Here is a 13,674-nt window from a genome sequence, read left to right as displayed (position 1 = left end):
TACCGAACTGAATGTGTGGACCGCACAGGCGTCTTGCATTCATACACACTCATGCCGATACGGTATCGTTGTGTACGCCTACACACTTGAGCCCAAGAGTGGGCTTGACTACAATATAAGTACGTTCCAATCTTAGCATCATCCGATGGCAACGAGATACCCGGTAGAAACTGGTTCCACTAGAAAACCCACTCTTCCATAACCCCAAAAAGATAGTGGGCAATCGAGGCAGTCACAACGACTCCATTAGGCCGGTGTTTTCACCATGGTCGGCATAATAACAGTCACTTTAAAGACCGGAAATGAAAACTAGTGGCGCCGGTTTCTACCGGGGTCCTGCATGCTCGCCATGTGTGCAGGTGTACACAATGCATACGAGTACTCTGCTGAAGTACTCTACTGAATTCAGTTGATTTATATTGTTTTCGTGGGACCATCCATTGTATAGGAACATAGCATTTATTGCACTCATACTATTTTACTCTTTCATCCCACGGTCCATCCACCCATACTTTTAATCTGATTCTAAATGTTGTAACACTTTTAACGTTTGAACCAATGATCTGATTTAGAATCCGTTTGCAGATTAGTATTGATGACATTTAAATCTTGAACATGTTTTGAACAAGTTCAAATTCAAATTTGATACCATAATGAAACTCATGTGAAATGTGAGATGATACGACAACGAAACTGAAGTGAAGCAATAATAAAAACACGCAAAAGATAATGTAATAAAACTTATATCAAATCCGAGATGGGACATAGATGAATTGTGGAATGAAACAATAATGTAAATGTATGAATAAATACTTAAAACATGTAAAATTGTTATGATATAAAAATGATATCGTATAGAAACTATGTGAAGAGAACACTTTTAGTGTCTAGCCCAACCATGAAAGATATTTTGACAAAATGATATGAAACTTATTTGAAAGCTCCAAAAATATAAATGAAACCTGAATGAAATAGTACTGAAATCCGGAATGGAAAAGTAGCGCAACCATGTAGTGAAAAATAATAATGAAACATGTAAAAATACGATGAAACACACATGCAATAGCTTCATATAAGTTTCAGTATGATTTCATAATCCGAATCTGATTTTTCTTCAAAAGCTTTCAAAATTGATCTCGTTTTGAAGATTTAAATATCATGAATACTAATATCCAAACGCATTGTCTTGGTTCAAAATATATAATCGGTACAACTATGTAATCAAACTGAAAAGCGTGGGTGGGTGAGATGTAACTATGCCGTGGGTTGGTTCAAAAGATGGCATACTGCCTTTTGACTATAAAACATAGCCACTAGTCATTTTGTTGTGCGGTCTCCTCGCTAGCTGTCCCACATGTCACGGGAAGAAGGTAATATGGTGCACATGTGTCACACAACGCATGGTATAACAACACACAATACATATCCCATGTGTGTATGTGCACATATGGCGTGCACGTAGAACCCCGATAAAAACCGGCACCGCTAGAAAAAACCGCACTCCTTTAAAGATGGACTGATTTCGGTGATTTGGGAGAGTTGCTCTTATACGCTAGAGCACCCAATATGCCCCCGGCGGTTTGGTAGGAGGGGACCAAAGTGATCACCGGGCTGAGCTTTATACAGATTTCCTTGTGCGTGAGAAGGGAGGCATGGAGCGTTGCGTGAAGAGCGAATACTCAGCAGTGAATATATTATTAGGTACGATGTGTAAGCAACGTGTGACTTTCAGTGATTCGTTTCCAAAAGACGACACGCCGACGGGCACTCAATCGCCATGCATGCATGATACCATCCCACATGCACACGTAGAGCACAGCACACGGCGGCCGGACTACCCGCGGAGCAGAGCACACTATATATAATGGTATATGTAATGTACATGCTGCTCCGATCGTGCACAGTCAGTGCAGTGCAGTATACACGCTGCGGTCCCAGCCAAGAATCATGACGGCGAAGGAACAAGAAGACCTGGAGTTCCTGTGGAAGTGGCGCAAGTACCTGCTGCTGCTGGCCACACTGGTCGCCAGCGTCACCTACGGCGCCGGCCTCAACCCGCCGGGCGGCGTGTGGTCCGAGGACAACTACGCCCCAGCGCGCCACGTCGGCGCCGTCCACCCGCGGGCGCGAGCGCCGGTGTCCCCGGATGCGGCGGTCTACCCGAACCGCGTCGGCGACCCGGTGCTCGTGTCCACCTACTCGCGCAGGTACAATGCCTTCTTCTACTGCAACGCCGCCGCCTTCGTCTCGTCCCTGGTCGTCATCATGTTCCTGCTGGACCGCCGCATCAGCGGCAACCGAGCCGGCCTAGCCGTGCTCCGCATCGCCATGCTGCTCGACCTGCTTGCCCTCATGGCCGCCTTCGCCGCGGGGAGCTGCCGTGACGTGGTCGCCTCCATCTACGTCTCCGCGCTCTTCGCCCTCGTCTTCGCCTGCGTCGCCATCCTCGTGGTCGTGGAGAGACTCTGCAAGGAGCCGCCGGACTCCGGACCTTTCTCGATCACGGTAGAGAACCTTAACCTCAAAGAGCGGCGCAAGATGCTGCTGCTGCTCGCCACCTTCGCGACGCCGCTGACGTACGCCGCGGGCCTGGCGCCTCCGGGAGGCTTCTGGAGCGAGAGCGTGGCCGAGCACCACGCCGGCGCGCCGCTGCTGCACGACGGGCGCTACAAGATCCGCTACCACGCATTCTTCTACGCCAACGCCAACTCCTTCGTCGCCTCCCTCGTCATCATCATGCTGCTCATGAGCAGGACGCTGAGCGACCGCCTCACCCGGTACCACGCGCTGTTTGTGTGCGTCATGGTGGAGCTGCTGGGCCTCATGGCCGCCTACGCCGCCGGGAGCTGCAGGCGGCCCACCACGACTGTGTACGTCGTGTCCCTCGTCGGCGCCGTGCTCCTCTACATTGTGCTGGTGCCGGTGTTCACCTTGGAAGCATTCAGGGGACGGCGGATATCTCGGATCACCACGTACGTAATCAAGCTCAGACACACTCCGCTAGCTTCGTTTCCATAATTATTTTTCTCCATATAATTAGTTGAGCTAATTCATGTCACTTGGATTGTAAAGTGAAAGGAGGACAACCCCCGTCCATGATGGGCAGGAAGAGAAGCTGGAGCAGTCGCGGTCGCTGGTTCTGCTGATGGCCACGTTGGCGGCGACGGTGACCTACCAGGCAGGGCTGAGCCCGCCGGGCGGCGTCTGGCCGGAAGGGCATCCGGATCACACCGCGGGGAACCCGGTTCTCCAGGACATGCACCCCACGAGGTACAAGGTGTTCTACCACTGCAACACGGCGGCGTTCGTGGCGTCGGTGGTCGTCATCATCATCGTCCAGAGCAAGGAGCTGAGCGCCGCCGGGCGCTTCGCGCTCAACACGGTCATGATACTGGACCTGTTCGGCCTTATGGGCGCCTACGTCGCCGGGAGCTGCCGGGATAACACCACCACCATCTACGTGTCCGCCCTGGCCGTCACCATCTTTGTCTACATCATCGCCAAAGTCGTGGCGTTCGCGGTTGGAGGCCGGGAGAGCGAGCCCACACGGTGGGCGCAAAGAATGTGGGGTAAGGTTGTACAAGCGTTGCTCCGCCTGTCGCGGCGGCAAGGAGGAGAAGCAACTCATTCTCCGGCCTCCGAGTCCGAGAGGAAGCGTATTGAAGAAAAAGCGCTCGAGAGGAGGCGTAAGTTCTTGCTGCAGCTCGCCATCCTCGCCGCCACCGTCACCTACCAGACCGGACTGAACCCTCCCGGCGGGTTCTGGCCAGAGACAGAGAGCAACGGCGAAAGATCGCTAACCGCCGGCGACCCGGTTCTCCTCGACCACTACGGGAGCAGGTATGAGGTGTTCTTCTACTGCAACGCCACGGGCTTCATGGCGTCCCTCGCCGTCATTCTCATCCTGGTGAACCAGAAACTATACAAGAAGAGCATCCAGAGCAACGCTCTTCACATGTGCATCATCGTTGGGCTGCTCGGCCTCATGGGTGCCTACGCTGCCGGTAGCTGCCGGCTGCTGCGCACCTCAATCTATGTCTTCGCGCTCGTGGCCGCGGTGGTCGCGTTCCTCGTCCTGCAGATCCTCTTCTGGGTTGTACGCCGACTGCCCACATTTGTCACAGAGGATATGCCTGAAGGGGCTGCTCGAGCAGCTGTCGCCGTCGTCGGCACCGATGGGGGCGGGCGACGAGGGCGAAGGCGACTGGCGTCAACAAGAACGATACCAACTGCGCAAGTCCCTGATGCTGCTCGGCATCCTCGCGGCGAGCGTGACCTACCAGGCGGGTCTCGCGCCTCCCGGCGGCACGTGGGGCGACGATGATACGGCGTCCTCCCCGTCGCCGTCGCCGTCGCTTTCACCACCGCCGTCGGCTGCATACCTGTCCCATGCCGGCAACCCGATCCTACTCGACACCAACCCGCAACGGTACCAGGCCTTCTTCTACTGCAACGCGACGTCGTTCGTGGCCTCCGTCGTGTGGTCATCATGCTGGCACTGCAGTACACCCTCAAGGAGCGCTTCGCCCCGCCGTGGGCGATGCATAGCCTGCAGACCGCCATGGTGCTGGACCTGCTCGGCCTGCTGGGCGCCTACGCCGCCGGCAGCTGCAGGGACTGGGAGACGTCCGCGTACGTCATCGCGCTCGTGGCCGCGGTGGTCGCCTTCATCACGATCTACATCCTGCTGTCATTTGACGAAGTGCGAGGGACGGCCGAGGAGCTCGCGGTGTGGAAGTACTTTTCTGGAAAGAAGGAAAAGGTGCTGAATTGCTTGGGAGCAAGCAATGATGATGATGATGATGATCAATCAGCCGCAACCGTAACGGTCACCCGTGTGTAACTAATTAGTTTTACTACTTGTTTACGTCCCTTTGATTTGCAATTTTTTCCTGATAATTCCCTTGATTTGCAGTGCTGCTAATCAGGAAATTTATGCCTGATTTTGATTGTACACTTTATGTCTGTGTGCTTCCTATGTGATCTATAAATTATGTTTGATTTGGCTTGGCTAGGATATGAACTATTTAAAATTTTAGTAGTAATTCTATTCAGTTGTTCAATTGTTTAGACTTTTTGCATGATAATACGTTTTCTTACTCGAAATTTGCGTAAGGTCATAGTAGAAGTAACATATTCATTGACCTGACAAAACTGAAAAGACAGTTGAACACTATATTTTATGCAAAGGAACATCAGCCAAGAAGAAAAAATACAATCAGAACAGTAAAACCCCTTGAGCTTGACACCAACGTCTGTCACCTGCCTCCTACACCACCACAGTAGCCACCAAAGAAAAAAAATGACAAATCACCTCGTCACCCGAGCTTGGCGTGGCTCCATCGCTCATATGCAGCTTTGCAGACCTCCAAGGTGGCTCACCAAAGGTGAGGTCATTGTCGTTGAAGGAATCAGACCGGGGCAACACACCAGACACATCATCGAACTCCAGATCTGACACCTCCGAATTACTAAGATGTCGGAGAAGGAAGTCATACCTGCCAGCCACGTTCCAGATGCCGCCAATGCATACCACAATCTGCATCCGCTCCTGGACTATCTCCCAAGCTCCGCGCCGGTGCTGAAGCAAAAGTCGTCACAACAGCGGAGCCCAAGGGCACAAGTCCACCATGAGAATGCTGCCACTGTCACGCCATCCTACTTGAACAGACTGATTTCCAAATTCATGCCCAACCATAGAACCAATCGCCTCGTCGGGGAAGGATCTGAAGCTTCTTTATTCAGCGGCGACATCACTGCCGCCGAAGCCGAGAAGATGAACGACCCAAAAATCTAAGGTACTAAGGCCTAAACCTAAAGCTAAACGGCGAGGGATGAAAATACAGCGTGGCCCGATTGTTTTTCCACAGAGACACCAACTTTTTTAAGAAAAGACGCCAAAGGATATCCCAGATTTAATGCTTATATTAATTAAAACAAAAGTCAGCACAATGAAAACACAAATGAACATTTTCGTACATTGTATAAACTGTGCGGACATTATTGCTCAAACTTTTTTAAACTGTGCGGACATTTTTGTACATTTTATAAACTTTTTTCTAACATATCATGAACATGTTTCTGAAATGTGTGAACATTTATTAAGTTTTATCGTATTTTTTAATACTAAACAAAATTTTATTTACACAAACATTTTTAAACATTGTATGAACGTTTTTAAAATGTTATGTACATTATTTTTGAAACACGTGACATTTTAAAATGTCACAACACTTTTTGGAATGCTATCAACATTTTTTAAAATTACATTAAAATTATTCTACCGCTGTTTTAGAAAATATGAACAAAAAAACTAACAAATAGAAAAACAGAGAAGAAAAATTAGCGCAAATGCATTAACAACTTGCACGGCACGTTAGCAGCGACGCCTGAGGCAAGATGGGCTTGTGTCTCGCTATAAGCCAGACAAAGCTGCTCCCCTATTTCTCGCCCATTGAGAGACCTAATTTTTTTTGAAGGAACAACACACTTTATTCAAACTTCAAGGTTCAAAGGAATACAAATATTGGGGGGAGGGTTACATAACCAAACATGCCAGGCAACCTCAAGTGAGGTCGCCATTCTAGCTAATTTGTGAGGCTCCTCATTACATGTGCGCTGCCCATGGCATTTTTTTTTTGCGGGATATCTTCTGTTGTTTTTCATGTGTAGATCTTTTACCAGCTCCAAGCAATCGGAAGCAACTCTAATCTTGGTAAGAGCCAGGTCTTCTCCCAGAGCAAAAGCTTCTCTGCAAGCATACTGGGCCAGTCTAGTACTGTAGCTGACGTGCAAGATTTTCCTCTATTTTTTTATCGTTTTTCTAACGTTCTTACCTAGTTTCCTTCCATTTTTTTCTTTTTTTCTTTTTTTTCGGGTTTCATTGTTTCTTTCTCCACTTTTCACCAACTTTCTTTGGGTTTTCCTATTTATTTATTTATTTATTTTCAACACGTGCCTAATTTTTTTCATACATACCGTACATTCTTCGTATATACCAGGAACATTTTTTACTCACATTTCCCATTTCCCAAACACATGATTAGCATTTTTTTCAAACATATTTATATCATCAACTTTTTTTCATAGATAACAAATTTTTCGTATACAACTAAAAAAATTCTATACACATTTAACATTTCCAAATACACAATTACATTTTTCCAAATACATATTTTCAAACCTTTTTGTAGTGCGTGTTAAAAAATTTGCGAACATGTTGAATCATTTTTTTAATGATATGAAACATTTTATTTAAACTATGCTAACATTTTTACATTGTATAAACATTTTTCTTGAAATGTCATAACATATTTCTGAAACGAATGAACATTTTTTTAAATGTGTACACATTTTTTAATGGCACGAATTTGTTTTGAATTACACGAACATTCTTCTTTGCATTGTATAACATTTTAAAATGTAACATACACATCTTTGCATGGTACGAATCTGTTTTGAATTACACGAACAATCTTTTTTACATTGTATAACATTTTTAAAATGCAACATACACATTTTTGAATGGTACAAATTTGTTTTGAATTACACAAACAATCTTTTTACATTGTATAATAAAAAAAATTAAACGTAACGTACACATTTTTGAATTGGTACGAATTTGTTTTGAATTACACAAACAATGTTTACATTGTATAATAGTATTTTGAAAAATGTCACATACATTTGTTTGAAACGTGTGAACATTAATTAAACGTAACATAATTCTTTTAACTGTACAAACATTTTCTAAAAGTTTGGCGAAGATTTTTTTAAACTGCATGAACATTTTTAAGTGTATCGTGAGCACTTTGAAATAATTAAGTAAATTAGTCTTTTTGCAATATACTGTATGTATTTTTTTATTTTTAAATATAAACAAAAGTGAAAAAAGAGCATGTGAGTACTAGGCCGGTGCACTGCCAGCAAATAGTGAGACATAGCCGCACCCTCTGCGTGGTGCTTATCATATTTGGCTTTTTTCGCAATGATTTGAAGTTGGAAACAAACTTTTAGGGACTCTAGCACGCCTATGTCTCTACGTGCTAGTGTTTTAGCCCTTTTGCGATGATTTCCTTTTTCTTTTTTCACTGCCTAGGTTGGACTGTTTCGGTGAAAGTCGTTTAAAATGGACCCTAAATTCTGTGATCAGTATGTCACTGTCTCATGAGCTAGGGCTTGGGCCTAGCTTAGGACAACATGATAGCAGGAAATGTCACTGTCTCATGAGCTAGGGCTTGGGCCTAGCTTAGGACAACATGATAGCAGGAAATAGGATAGGCAGAGCTTCTTACAGACAGAATATGATCATCTCTTTTCGCCAAACACACGCAAGACAGACAGAGCAAAAGCTCAGCCATGAAAATCCTGCAAAATGAAGAACCTGCAAAAGCAAAGACAGGAAAACTGGCCTGCAAAGGGCTAATTGTCAGGAAGGAGAGAGCATGATCATCCAGTCATCTGCATTCAGTTGTATATGCGAAGGAAATTTTGTTTACAGTAACCAACACAGTTGACAACAGGATGAAGCATGCCCAAACATCTGGGGAGTATACGGGCCTTCCACCCAGTGCACACAAAAATCACTTTCTATAAAAAGCCAACTCACCTCTCTACATCTCCCCCTCTCTCAAAAAAGGGAGGAGTTCATCATAAATAACAAACCAATCCTATACATTTCAGTCAAGCCAAACCATGCAGACCAAGCTCCAATTCAGCAAGAATATCCACTCTACCAATACCTAGGGGCTAGTCCAGGGTACCAACCAACCCATCAAGCCCCAGCCAGCCCTTCATCATTCTTAAGAATGCAGTCGGTGCTCCCTTCCGGAGTCGTTCCGACGGAACTAGCTATCGAGTCTGGCCTAAATAGCTCCTCCTTTTCAAGCCTCAGAAGCATCTCTTTCGATTCACCTTTCAGCAGGGACACTACCTCAAGCATCGTCGGTCTCTTATCGGGTTCTCTGTGTGTGCACGCTAGTCCAATCAGCACCACCCTTTTTAGTTCAGACTCAGAATACTTATCATTGAGTTTTGAGTCCGCGATTTCATCGTATCTACCCTCTTTCGCCAGCGGGAGCATCCAGTTTCGGACCCCGAGCATTTTCTGGGAGCCTGATTTTTCTACTGGCTTTCTCCCACTAGTGAGCTCCAGAAGTATTATGCCAAAGCTGTAGACATCACAACCTGTTGTAGGCTTGCCAAACATGACGTACTCAGGAGCATGATAGCCTCGTTGGTTTTCACCGATAATCTTATCATGATCTATTTCATCTGAGATGAGCTTCATAAGACCAAAGTCACCGACGTGTGCTTGGAAATCCGAATCAAGTAACACATTGGTCGATTTGATGCTTCCATGGATTATCGGAGGTGTCTCATGGTGGTGAAGATACCTGCAAGAAAGCACCCATGAGGTTATCTCAAACTGCTTACCGGAAGTAAAAACAAAAGAATTATCTATGTCATGCTACTACGAACAAAGAAGACGTTTACTCACGCAATAGCCCGAGCAGCACCAATGGCAATAAATGTTCTCCGCCGCCAGTCAAGAAGGCACTCCGAAGAGTGTGTTCCGTGGAGATGTGCAAAAAGACTTGAGTTCGGCATATAGTCATACACCAGAATGCGTTCAGGCCCATCAGCACAATATCCCCGCAAACTCAGGAGGTTTTTGTGCCTTACTCTTCCCAAAGATTCGACTTCTGAAGCAAACTCCATTTCTGTCCCATTTCTTGCATTCTTTAACTTTTTAACAGCAATCTGCATCCAAAGATATTTATCAAAAATTAACTTGACTAAAAACTATCGGTGTAAGCAGAGTTAACATGGTAAGAGCAGAACTGGTGCACCTTTGAAAATATGTTATTTTAGGGTGGTCAGTGAGTGATTTCTTTAATAAAAAACAGACGTGTGACGCAGTAGTTGGGGCCAAGTCAGGGCATGTGCTGGATTGTTTTTTCTATTCAGCAGATGTATACTTGCAAATCTGTAGCAAGTTGTCTAAGTTGACCTGCCTACGAGAGGATATCCTACCTAACGAATGCTACCGCAATCAAAGATCAGTGTTCCAGAGCAGACTAAAGTAGTTATAAATGACAGTTGGTTGTTGTTTAGTTAGGCAGCTATCGAATAGCATTTGCCCAACTGTGCAAGTAAAGCAATGAACTACTAGCCCAACTAGACAGCAAGGAACATCAAGGCGATAAAGCTGGCATTCTTCTTCCCATCATGGGAAAGGGAATTGGGAAATGTATAGAATGGATCAGCATGTAGAGAGCAGTAACCTGAGAGCCATCCCAAACTTGTCCCCAGTAGACGCTCCCAAGCGAGCCTTCTCCGATCTTGTTGTCGTAATTGAATCTATTTGTCGCCGACTGGAGCTCCCTCAGCGAGAACACCCACCTGATGGATCCATTCCGCTCGTCGTTCCTGAAAAAACAAAGCCGTTAGTTACATGGTGAGCATGAACTCTCCTGGTACAGAATCAGAGGTCCAAGTCAGTTCCCGTTTTCAACCAATGACAATTCACTCGTGCTCCTAAATCCTGAACCAATCCTGCCTAACTCCCAAGAACAGAAAATCAGAGGAACGCTACATCGAAGTAACATCCCATCCCAATTATCGTTCTATGTCCATTTGTGAGCATAATACACTTGGCTTCGGTCTGGGACAACAATTGCGAAACTGTTAGCATCGCAAAGAGACAAGAGGGCTTAAACAAGGGACAGATGCGTCCTCCAACGCCAAACTAACACAGCACGTTTTGGACCTTCCGGAGATGAGATTCGCCCCCAATCGCGTGCCGTAGCATCTACTTGCCCAGTCCCGACGAGCCTCACCGGCCGCCGCTGCTCCTACAAACCAAACCAGGCCGGACCAAGACTCTTTCAAAGCGAAATTGAGCAGCGCCTCAACAGAATTACTCGTCCCAGGGCGCCGTGGGCGGCACCCTCGCGTAGCACAACCTAGCCAGACAAGGCGGCACGGCGAAATTCCCACCCAGGTTAGAGCGAGCGAACTCGAATCGAGGGTGCTCACGCGACGCGCCGATCGAACTCCGCGCCCCGCCGAACTCGCCGACGAGGCCACCCAGGTCGAAGCGAAAGCGGGGACGGGGGGAGAGCTTTGGTGTCGGTATACTTACAGATCGTCCCCGGAGGCTTGCCTGCCGCAGCAGAGGACCCTGTGGGCGACCCGCGAGAGCCGGTGGTGCATCGGTGCCCGCCCGCGCGCGCGCGCGCGCCGGCCGGTCTCCTGCCGCTGCCGCGCCTCCCGTGCCCCGGCGTGAACAGATTTGGCGCGCGCGCGCGCGGAGGGGGGAGCAGTCGTCGCTTGGAGGGTAAGGAATGGCGTGGTGGACTGGTGGGCGAGGCGAGGGGAGGAGGAGGAGGACTTGTTGGAGAGCCAGGACGTGACAGCCTCGCAGCCTGGAGTCCTGGACTTGCGGTGATCTGGTGTGGTGGGCTGGTGGCTTTGCTCCCCTGCCCGCTTTCTTGACCCGTCGGTGTTGGCGTTGGTACGCGTGGTTGCCGTGCGGTCGAGAGAAACCGCGTTGCGCTTGCGCCACCGCGGCGCCGTTAAGGCGGCCTCCGCTGACAGCCTGATGGGGCTGGCGGCGGCCAGTGGCTAGTACGTACTGTTTGGGCTGGCAGGGGACGCACTTTCCATTCTAACCGGACTGTTGACCCCGGTCGGCGGGGTTCGGTTTACGGCGCCGCGCCCGTCAAAACAAAAGAAGGTTTGGACTGGCACGGTGCAACTGCGATGGCTTGTTTATTTTGGAAGATTTATGAGGTAATAGCATCCCAGGTACCCTAACTTGCATTCAATGTAATGATTTAGTTTCAAAGTTGCAAAATTTGACCAAACCATACCCCAACTTGCACCTCATGTGATGATTTAGTCCCAGTTTTGCAGAAAACCCCCTGCCGTTTCCAATTATCAACTCGCAGTCACCCTCACCTGAATTAAATCTGTCGACGGCGCCCCCACCGCCACCGCTGCGGACGCGGGTGCCACGCTCGGCGAGCTCGCCTCCAACCTCTGACGCGTACGCCGACGCCGACGCCACGATGCGCTGCTCACGCAGCAGTTCCCGGTCCGCCCTAAATCCCAGGCCCATGCCCTCGACCGCGTCATGGCCATCAAGCTGTTGGAGGAGCACCTCATCCCGCGCTGCGTCGAGTGCCTCGCCAGAGGCAAGGCCCCCGTCCCCGGCAAGACCCCCGACTCCTCCACCTCCTAGCCGGACAGCAGCCCCGACAGGGACGACCCGGACCCGGTCGCGGCCGCCACCGAGGCCCTCGCCAAGGTCGACCTCTCCGACGACCCGGACACCACCGCCACCGCCAAGTCCGGCTCCAGCAAGCCCCGTCAGGCAGCCAGAGGCGGCGGCGGTGACGTGGGCAAGTCACTCGACTACCTGTACCGCGCGTGCAGGATCGCTCGCCGTGAAGCACATCGACATCGCCGTCTCCGTCCTCTCCCTCTTCATGGAGCCCAAGAAGCTCGCTAGCCTCGCCGAGTGACGCGTACGTGAGTCATCTTGCTCTATTATGTTTCTAGCCGTGGAGGATTTACTGCTAGTAGTGTTTAGTGGTTTGGATGAGTGATTTGGGTAATCGTTTAGTTCAATAGAGGTTCAAATGAGAGATGAGCACTGTGTTCTGTACTTCTGATTGCATTATGTGGCACCGAATGGTTGTTGCCTAGCTTATCCAGTGCGACTTGAATGAATTTTGGTGCGAATTTGGTTGATCTTCTTGTGCTCTGTTCCGACTGTTTGTTCAACTTCTGTTGTTGCTTGTGCTAATTTTTTTCCTGCATGCATCAGTTACTGTTTAGATGGCTCAATTCACTTTCAGTTTTTACTCTGAATCATCCTATGCATATAAGGAATGTTGTTCAGTTGTTAGAATTCTGTTTGAAAAGCGTGAGGGTTTGATGATCAGGCACAGGACCGGATGCCACAAACTCACTGCAATGATCATTTCGTTCTTCTATTATGATATACTCCGAAGTACGGCATATTTATGTGTTTTGTCAGTCCCCTGGAGGTCCTGCAGGCGGTGCTGGAGTTGCAGGAGGCGGTCGCGGTGTCCTGCGGGCTAAATTGCTAACTGAATGTCTTTGTCAGTCCCCTTTCGGTTATGGCTCATGAACTTAATTACAGTGTTCATCTTGTTTCTGTTCTGTTAAGGTGTGCATGATTGATGGACTGCATGTTCTGTTTTTGCACCGTGGATCATGTAGGACGAATGTCATTCAGATACAGGATCAGCCTTACTGAAACTCTTTGATATTCTCGCCTTTTCGGTTTTGACTGATGAACTCACCTCGGTTAAATTCTAGCTTATGACAGAAATGTTGGTAGCTGCGCTAAGCTTTAGGATTTTATCAGTACTTAGGATTGATCAACTACTGAACCTGACTAAAGTTACTTTAATTGTGTCCCATCAAACAGTTTTTGGAGAGTTGGTTGCTGGGCTAAGTTAGTTTCTGTTGGTTGCTAGGCAATTTCCTAGTTGTGTCTGATCAAGCAGTTTTCTAGAGTTGTGCAAATGCAACTTAATGTTGGTCAGGTTCTGTAGAATTATGCACTAATAAACTTGTCATCGTACATGGTCTTTATTTATCGTGTTACCACTCTCGTTTAAATGCATTTGTTTTTGG

General features: G+C 48.0%; 2 protein-coding genes and 1 pseudogene across 2 annotated transcripts; 2 read left to right on the top strand and 1 right to left on the bottom strand.

Annotated features, from left to right (window-relative positions):
* Positions 1–1,947: 1,947 nt before the first annotated feature.
* LOC119333169 lies at positions 1,948–4,924 on the top strand. The gene is made up of 5 exons (XM_037606164.1): positions 1,948–3,008; positions 3,079–4,096; positions 4,140–4,436; positions 4,505–4,822; positions 4,916–4,924. The coding sequence occupies exons 1-5, from the start codon at positions 1,948–1,950 to the stop codon at positions 4,922–4,924; spliced, it is 2,703 nt and encodes a 900-aa protein (XP_037462061.1).
* Positions 4,925–8,445: 3,521 nt separating this feature from the next.
* On the bottom strand, positions 8,446–11,456 carry LOC119329849 (PTI1-like tyrosine-protein kinase At3g15890). The gene is made up of 4 exons (XM_037602948.1): positions 11,147–11,456; positions 10,287–10,431; positions 9,500–9,762; positions 8,446–9,395 (listed from the first exon to the last, which is right to left on the bottom strand). Exons 1-4 carry the CDS (start codon positions 11,215–11,217, stop codon positions 8,774–8,776), a joined length of 1,101 nt encoding a protein of 366 aa, XP_037458845.1. The 5' UTR covers positions 11,218–11,456; the 3' UTR covers positions 8,446–8,773.
* A 608-nt stretch (positions 11,457–12,064) lies between these two features.
* LOC119333168 lies at positions 12,065–12,929 on the top strand (annotated as a pseudogene).
* The last annotated feature ends 745 nt before the right edge of the window (positions 12,930–13,674 follow it).

This window comes from Triticum dicoccoides, chromosome 7A (genome assembly GCF_002162155.2).
Source record: "Triticum dicoccoides isolate Atlit2015 ecotype Zavitan chromosome 7A, WEW_v2.0, whole genome shotgun sequence".
Classification (NCBI taxonomy): Eukaryota; Viridiplantae; Streptophyta; class Magnoliopsida; order Poales; family Poaceae; genus Triticum; species Triticum dicoccoides.
Note: the sequence above shows the minus strand (reverse complement) of the source record. Positions and strands in the feature narration are given on the sequence as shown.